Here is an 8,521-nt window from a genome sequence, read left to right as displayed (position 1 = left end):
TACACAAATCTTACCTGGCTGCTCGCATGCAAACATCGTTGTGCATAGAAACCAATACGAAAGACCACTTCCTTTAAATTCACCGCAACTGCTCTTCTGTGCTACGCACGCATCTTGAGTTAACCGTTGGTCACCTTGCTTTTGTCACAGGGATGTCGTGTCTGACATGCGTTCTTACATCGTGGCAACTGGACGGTTTTCGTGCTTTTCTTGCAACTAATTGTGTCTTTGTACCTTTTTTCCTGACACTGTCGACGATAAATGTTTTGTTTATAACTTTAGCTACCAATGACCAACTTATTTGCCAGTTCCCTGCGTACGTATGTGAATGTTTTGAGGCCACCACCGCCGCCCGCATAACCATCCCCAGAACGGGCAAGCATACGACCTTTCGGTGCTGTAAGCACCGGCAATCATATTAAATACTTCTAAAAATTTCATCCACAGCTCTCTAAGAAGCACGTCAAATTACGGCCTTCTTTACAGTCACGGCTCGTACGCAGTAGCATTGGTGTTCCGCTCGAAACGCGGCGTTTTTAATTCGGTTTCAAAAGCCGCAGAAGACGGTTGCTAGCGGCGGCAGCATGAGAGCACCGTGCATTCGCGCCAGGCAAATTCCACTCGCACACACGCAACGGCATAGCGCGATAGGCAGGCAGATGCCCCAAGCAGATAGGTCATCTTGCTCCGTGACGCAGCATAAAATGCCTTGTCATGCTCCGGTCACCGCGCACGGCCGCGACTTGGTGCGATAACTACGAGCGGAATTCGTTGGAAGTCTTTTTCAATCGTTTCGTTTTACAACTGGCAGAATGTTCTGGAAGACGATAGCGAGTTGAAAGAGAGGAGGGGTAGACGAAGGCCGACCAATAGCAGCGCTCTATGATGCTTTGATAAACGCGTTTCGCACGAAATGGTACGCCATCTTGCCCGGCTGCTGCGTATCGCACGCAGACGGTTCGGCGGCCTGCGGGTGGAGTCGATGGATAGGTGAGCTTTTTTTCGATGCGATACTGTCTAGCGGGGAAGTTTGGTTCGCGCAAAGAGTGGTTTTAACTCTTCAACGGTTGCCATGTTCTTTTTCTAGAGTCGTTTTCATTTTGTGCCTGTGCCATTCACCGCTCCCAACGGGCTCGCTCGGACAAGCGCATCCACGAGGGCCCCTTGCGAACTTCCCTCGCGGACCTGCGTAGGCTGCTTCACCGACAACTCTTCCAAGTGGTGAGTTCCGTGGCCAAAGGCCCGGGGCGACGTGCGGCGGGCCCACGAAACCGGCTTTCGTCTAATTTTTTTCGCGACGCCAGAATTCCGCGAATTTGAATTAAGTTTCAAACCGAGCGCACATTCGCCTCGTAGCCGGACGTTTCTTGGGCCGTCGCGACGCAGGGACTCCGACTGTCACCAAAGCTTTGCGGTGCGCGGTAGGCGGTAGCTTTCGGGACAGCGGCGCAGTGGCGGGGTTTAAGCCCTTCGTCGCTGCCTCTATTGTAAAACTATAGCTCGGAAGCCCGTCAAGTTGTGGTGATAGTCGGTCTTCCTTTCCGAACGCCGCGGTAGCCGAGGTATATTTGATAACGCATTACGCTGGCACGCGTCCTCGGTTCGCACGGCGTTCGGAATAGTCGCCACCTTCAGCGAGCACCACTGAAGCACGGAACGCGGCTCTGCGGTCCGCGGCTCCAAAGTGGGGTCGTGGCAAAGGCAAGTGGTGGAATTGGTGTCCTCGGTTCCCTTTCAGGTTCGAGTCCGGCTCCGCCCCCGTCCTCCCTTTTCCCCGACCCTTGTGTCGTGTCTCATTGCACCGTACCCTTCACGCAAACACTCACTATTCTTCTGGCTAGGGAGGTACACGTCTACATCTGTCCTATCTAGCTCGACGACGCGTGTTCTGTACAGAGGTGTTTTCGGGTAATAAAAGTGGTTCTGTCGTTGTTCGTCTGTGTTGCTTTGCCTTTCAGCGTCCCTTCCCGTTCCTGTTAGGCGTAATCCTGACCCCGCACTCGGTAAGCAATGATGACCTCCCAAAATGTAGCATTTTTAACGTGATTTGCCTTTTGTTGCAGATCGCCTCCTGTCTATGCGTCCCAGCAACCGCCGAGCAGTACTGGTGCCGTCATCGAGCAGTCCAGAATTCCGTTCGAGTCGAGCTGTCCGCGGCTGTGCCTGTCTTGAAATCGTTAAACCCTGTTCGCATTCGGTAAGCAATGCTGATCTCCCAAAACGTACCATCTCTAACGTGATCTGCCTTTTGTTGCAGACCGCCTCCTGTCCACCACCAGGATGGTGCCGTCAGCCGTCATCGAGCCGTCCAGAATGCCGTTCTACGCTAGCTATCTTGAAATCAATAAACCTTGTTCAAACCCGGAGTGGTGCCTAATCTTTCCTACACAGTCGATGTGGCTCGCTGGCTCTGCCGGCTTGAGCGACGTCTAGTTGTGTGTCGGTCTCTTGTAGCAAATCCTAGAGGCGCTTAATAAAGTTGGGGGAGGGGGGGGGGGGGTGGATAATCCTGGACCGGTTCCTTGTGGAAACAAATTGGTCAATGGTTTTTCAGTACATTCCGGTACATTCCGGGGTGGATAATCAGTACGGTGGATAATCAGTAATTCAGTACATTCCGGGGTGGATAATCCTGGACCGGTTCCTTGTGGAAACAAATTGGTCAATGGTTTTTCAGTACATTCGTTTTATTCCCGTTTTACCCGCACGATATATGTATATGGTTCCGCTACAAATTCGGAACGTGGTGTGCACGTTTGGTTCGCGAAAACTAAATCCATGGGAAAACATTGCAAGTGACTCGCAAATTAACATCCCACGCCAGCGCACCATCTATAACATTATCAAAAAGAGAAATAGACTTCTTGTCGCGCTAAGAACTGAGCACGCGCTCCTTGTACACAGTGTGCAGTTGTAATCACACACGTTCAAACCTTTTTTGTATCTTTTTGTTTTTTGTGTCTCCTTTTCACACAAGCACGTGTGTATATATATGTTCATCCACGTAAATAAATCAGTTGTTAGTTTGCGCTTCGTCCTGTGTTGTAGTTTTTCTCGTCCTTGTTTACCAGTCTAAGTTTAAGCGCTTTCCATCAAGCTACGCTCCCCAAGCCTGAGCCTCCTTTCAGTCCAGTACGAAGGTTCATACAGCTAGCGCTCACCGTACCCACGCAGAGGCACACGACGACGCATTTGAGACACGCACGCGACATTGGCAACTTCAACCACGCTTCACGCTGGGCTCCAAAACCTCATCAAACAACCGCGCAACGCAAGAAATAATGATAATAATAATAAAGAGTGCGAACAATTTTGAAACTTATTCTCACTAGGAGTGCGGACAATTTTAAAAATGATTCGCTAGGAGTGCGGATTGGGACCCGTGGGAATGGCAATGGCGCTCCGTTGACGAAGCGACGTTGTTACGCGGGTACTTTGTCCTGTGGTGGGTGTGAAAGTGTTGTCATTCCAGGCAACATGTCCTCCAAGGATTTGACCCCGGACGGCGAAAAAGAAAAGGTAAACAGGGACTGTCGAGTGCAACTTGTAGAGGAAAGTTAAGCGTTATCCGCCGGCAAAGTAGCAGGCGAACAGAAGTCTGAACTAGAGCTTATTTGGCGGCTCTAGTCTGAACGTTCTTGTCTCTCGTAGAGTAGAATGTAATACTCGGCGTACAGTTTAGTTTTCTCAGTGACTCTAACTGCCCCCATTTGTGTCCAGATAAACCGTGGGTTGCCGCACCAAAGTGTCAACAGAGTCCATTACACCTGTTGCTTTTGAGCGGACGTTGAAGTCAGAGCTACAACGCGTGTCGGTGCTCAAAGTGCTCAAAGATTAGCGATTCAGTATCGGCAGCGACAAGTGTCGTACGTAAATGTTCAGTGAAGGGCTCAATTACGGTGGCAACGCGAAAAACGGCTGCAAGGAGCCTAAGTGACGCAAACCGCAAGCAGATCGTCTCAGAGGAGCTCTTTGTGATTTCCTGTGAACCGCCAACCTGTCGGCTTATCCTGTCAGAAGCACTGAGTATTTTACCCTGCTCAGACTTATTATCGTCTGAGCAGCTAGTGGTTCACCGCCCGGGGATAGTATTATAAACCTTAACCGTGCTGTGCACCTTACTAGGTTTTGCTATGTTAAATTGAGGAGCGTGAGATTGGTAGCAGGGATGGGGGGTAAGGTCAAGTCGATTCGTGAACATAAATCACTCGCACGTGTTCCTCTAGGAAGTTGATTCGCGCCGAGATGAACCGGCTGAAGAAGCGTTTCACCCACGCAAAGTTCGAGGAGCCCATCCTTCAACAGTAACGGGTGTTCCTCAGGGATGCTTCCCCGTAGTTACCTGAACAAAAAAATTGAGATGGTTAAAGCCATTAAGAAAACTAAATGATATGTTGAGTGCGCAGAGGCTACCGGACGACGTTATGCTACGTGTAAGGTCTCGTTAGGCTGGAATGACTGAACGCAGGACAGCATACGCGAAAAAAGAGCTGCCAAAGCGCCGCACGAACACGACGCCATTCTGAAGCAGTGTCAAAAGAATATGCACCGCGAAACCGTCACTTTGAGAAGCGCTTCACTAACAAACTGTTTGGGGTCTTGTGTGGCGTCAACGACGGGCTCGAAAGCTCTGTGACTGATAGTGTTATTACAGTACTAAGATTTAATCTGTGCTTCGTTTGGTTGTAGTGGATGCATTTGGGTTTGTGTTTTCACTGCCGTGCACTCGAAGGACTTCTGCTGCAATATTTCGCTTTTTTTTCTTCAAAGAAGCATCATAGAATCGCGTTAAAGGTGTCGGGGGAATCAGGATTTGTTCATAAAAATGTCGGAATGAGTAAGATTAGGGCTTGTTGTGTCAGGTTGCTACTGAGCTGTGCTCAAACATTGGTGGCAGGTCATTTATTATAACCACGTATCATGACCTGTGTTTGCAGTGCGAAGGGACGTCCATCAGCTGCCTACCAAACGAGCTGCTCGTGCGGATATTGGTGCACCTGGACGGCGTGACTCTCGTGCGATGTGCGAGAGTGTGCCACCTGTGGCGCGAAGTGGTCACCCTGGTCTTGGAACACGGTCACGTAGACTGGGAGGCGGTGTGCCGGTCCGAGATCGATGCGGAGGTACTCGACGAGCTGCTCGGTCACCGAGACTCGAGGTAAGTAAACGTCTGTGTCTTAGTAAACTTACTGGCTCTCAGTTCATATAAACGGGGAGGGCTATAACTTCAGTGCTACAATCATCATCAACATTGAAGGAGGGGACAGTGCAAACTTTGACGCGCACGAGTAGAAGGAAACGACACGATGCTGTCTTACAACAACCATGATCTGTTCGCTGTTCCCCTCCTTCGAAGTCATGAACCAACTTGCCCAGGCCTCAACCCTAGCGTCATCGACATCCTATTTAGGTCCACTGCAGGACGAAGGCCTCTCCCATTAACCTTCGCAAGCTTATGTCTTGCGCTGTCCGAGTCCATTTCTCCGAATTTCCCTATTACATCCCTCCATTAAGGTTAATGGCCTTCCCCTTCTTCTAGACTCGTCTTTTGGTATATCCACTTTGTTACCCTAATTGTTCACCGGTTGTCGGTTCGTCTCACTACATGGCCAGCCCAAGTCCATTCCTCTTTCTTAATTTGAGCTATGATATCTTGAAGATTTGAACTATCTTTTTGAGCGCGAAAAATCTTCTCGGAAGCAACAAAGGGGGCATACGCAACGCTGATTTCTAACAAAATGTTTTTCATTATAAAAACCGTTATATACGCGCAAAACACCACAAAGGGATAACGAGGCTGTAAACTTAATCTCTACGCTGATGTTGTTGTGCGGCCACACGGGCTTGAATTATTCAAGTATGCAAGCTGCTTTGCGGCCAGATCATTTTGCGTGATCATGTTGAACCAGCCCAGCGCAAACTTCAAGCTTACTATGCTTGAGAGGGAGGAAATTTGTTGGTGAATTTGTTCTTAAATGCAATGGCACATATGTGGCTAACTTTTATGGTTGCATCCATCCGTTAGCCATGCGCAACTTAATGCCGTATACCCACAACCTGCCCCTCACAAGAAAAAAAAAAAACTAACCATTTCTGCTCAATTTTGTTTGTTCAAAATCTTCTTACCCAGCCCTTAGTCCGCTTTCTTTACGGAGTGTGAAATCTCTGTTTCATACCAAGAACAGTTTGTCTCTTGATGTGTGACAGGCCTTCCTAGCTTCTCCTTCATTGTTTCGGTGGAATTGTTTTTTTTTTTTTTTTCAACTTGCGCAGCTTTTCTTGGTGACACTTGCCAACATTGCACTAAAGTCTTGAATGTTGCGTCAGTTAAAGCTCCACCTCTGTAGTTTTGTGTAGCTAGCCAACTTTTCCTTTCACTATTTTGTGATACCTTATGTAAGCACCTTTAAATGTAAACACCTTTAACCTTGTTTTAGGTTATCATAAACTTATCTGAGAGTGCCGCTTCACAGCGACTGTCCACTATCTTTAAAAGTGCCAGGAATTTGGACTTTGGGTGGAGTGCTAGAAGGTCAGGGGTCAAGTGTCTTTGGGCAGCCTCGACTGACTGCACAGCTAGAACTTTCTGGTGCATCCTTCTTATTGCCGGGCCTCTTTTTTTTTTTTTTTTTTAACATTACAGAAGGGTTGAACACGCGTAATTTTGAGCTGTACCTTTTTTTTTTCTTCTGTTCAATTCTTGTGATTTGGAAAGCAGCAGCCATGAGAGTTCTATGGGATTCAGTGTGATGAAGGCAAAATACAGAGTTGCCCATGGTTGAGGGGGTTTGGTGCTGGTTAAAAATTTCTGTGGGAGATCTGAATGAACCCATAAACCTCTGTCATGCAGTGCGCCTCTCAGCCCAGGTGCTGGCTTAAAGTGGATTTGCAAGCGCAACCTGAGGGGCTAACAAGAAGGCACCACAACAAAACCGATTCAAGTTTTCATGCAACGAATCGTGGGAGTCCAAGGCGGTATGAGCATGCTGGGGAAAGTATCGCATTGCCTGTGCTCACTTGTGCAGGTGACGCAAGGGTGGGTCAAGTTGACGTAGTTTGCGTTTGTGAGTGTGTAAGCAACTCCGCGAAAATGTCATTAGCTGCCTTAAGGGGGCAGGCACACTGGTCTTAAACCAAAAACGTTTATTTTTACAAATACGATCATAAAAATTGGGGACATGTGTAGTTTTTTTACTCTGATTGTAGATATAATATTTGTTTTTGTGTAAAACGACTATGTTCACATTTATTCGGATTTTTATAGGTATTTGATTTTTTGACAGCTCTTGTGAACAAGCTGCTGGAGTGATGCAGCTGCACAAGGTACCAGTGAACTGTGCACAAATCAAGGAGTGCAGTAAGACTGACATTACCATTCTATCTGGTCTGTAGCAGAATTTAGAACTATTTGAAGTTTGGGCCTGGAAGGCAAAACCGTTTTTTTTTTTTTTTCTGGTTCCCACCTTTCAAGCCCAAACTTTCGAGCTCCCTTAATGCTTAAATTTCACCCCCATTTTCCCAGTCCGCATCCATTTACCGGTCCGTATGCTTTTGCGGCGGCTGTTACTTCTATTACCGCAATCATTATTGACACGATGTTGGCATCTTCATGTCATAGTGTTGTGAACGACGTCTGGACTTAGTAGTGTGGCAGGTTGGTTGCTCTCATTCACCGAAGCGATCACTGCACGCGGTCGGGGAACTGTATTAGTGCTGCCATGCAAGTGAGGTTGACTGGATGGCGTAATCGCAGGGAGGAGGAACCTGGTGACTCCGAGGAGGCCCCCGAGATCGACTGGTTCACAGTGTACAGGCGCTGGTACTCCGCAAGTGTGATCTCGAGGTTGCCATACATCGTCCAGAGCGCTCAGGACATGATCGTCTCGCCAATAACGTGTGTCAAGGCCACGGGTACGTAGTGCTGTGTGGGCGCCTTGGTAGCTACCCCGTGCAACGAAGACAAAACTAGAGATCCATGTTCTTTCCTTATTCTATTTGTTTCGCTAAATGCCTTGCGGGACTGACTTGGATAACCATGCTACTTTTCTCAAACAGAACTGAACTTTTGTAAGTGACGCATAAAACAAGACAGCGGATCTTAAACAATGTGGTGCGTGGCACTCGCTAGACGTCAAATTTGCAGCAGCCTGTTACAGCCAGTTGAGCCCGTTGCAACTGGCTGTGATTTACTTCTGTGACCATAGCAAAACTGAGATTATGTTTGTTGAGTATTGTGAGCATTTCTTAAATGTCTCCTGTAGCGGGGCTAATGTAACATTTTCTCTTTTCAGGCCTGGAAGGAATAGTTATTTCCAGCGCACCGAACAGCAGTTCATTAATTGCTCACCACAGCAGATTCCCCCCTTTTTTTCTTTGTCTGATTTTTTTCTTTTGTGTGGTTTCAATGGAAGCGGCTACGGAATGTTTTTGTCACTGCAACTCAAACGAAGCTGGCCAATAGTGACTATATTGCTTCAGTGCCACCCGCCGCGGTGGCTCAGTGGCTAAGGTGTTGTGTTGC

The 8,521-nt window shown here is 48.0% G+C and overlaps 1 protein-coding gene and 1 long non-coding RNA gene across 2 annotated transcripts in view; both read left to right on the top strand.

Annotated features, from left to right (window-relative positions):
• Nucleotides 1–845: 845 nt before the first annotated feature.
• LOC144142649 (uncharacterized) lies at nucleotides 846–2,366 on the top strand. The gene is made up of 3 exons (XR_013317017.1): nucleotides 846–990; nucleotides 1,088–2,197; nucleotides 2,258–2,366. It is a non-coding gene; the product is annotated as an uncharacterized LOC144142649 (long non-coding RNA).
• A 964-nt stretch (nucleotides 2,367–3,330) lies between these two features.
• LOC144142648 (uncharacterized) overlaps nucleotides 3,331–8,521 on the top strand; it is a 30,374-nt gene continuing 25,183 nt past the window's right edge. Inside the window, exons 1-3 of the mRNA XM_077674299.1 lie at nucleotides 3,331–3,519; nucleotides 4,938–5,158; nucleotides 7,754–7,911. Coding sequence (XP_077530425.1) covers nucleotides 3,478–3,519; nucleotides 4,938–5,158; nucleotides 7,754–7,911 — 421 coding nt within the window. The 5' untranslated portion in view covers nucleotides 3,331–3,477. The remainder of the gene's footprint in view (nucleotides 3,520–4,937; nucleotides 5,159–7,753; nucleotides 7,912–8,521) is intronic.

The sequence above is a fragment of the Haemaphysalis longicornis genome, unplaced genomic scaffold (assembly GCF_048455015.1).
Source record: "Haemaphysalis longicornis isolate Haplotype H1 unplaced genomic scaffold, Haemaphysalis longicornis Haplotype H1 scaffold_6, whole genome shotgun sequence".
NCBI lineage: Eukaryota > Metazoa > Arthropoda > Arachnida > Ixodida > Ixodidae > Haemaphysalis > Haemaphysalis longicornis.
Note: the sequence above shows the minus strand (reverse complement) of the source record. Positions and strands in the feature narration are given on the sequence as shown.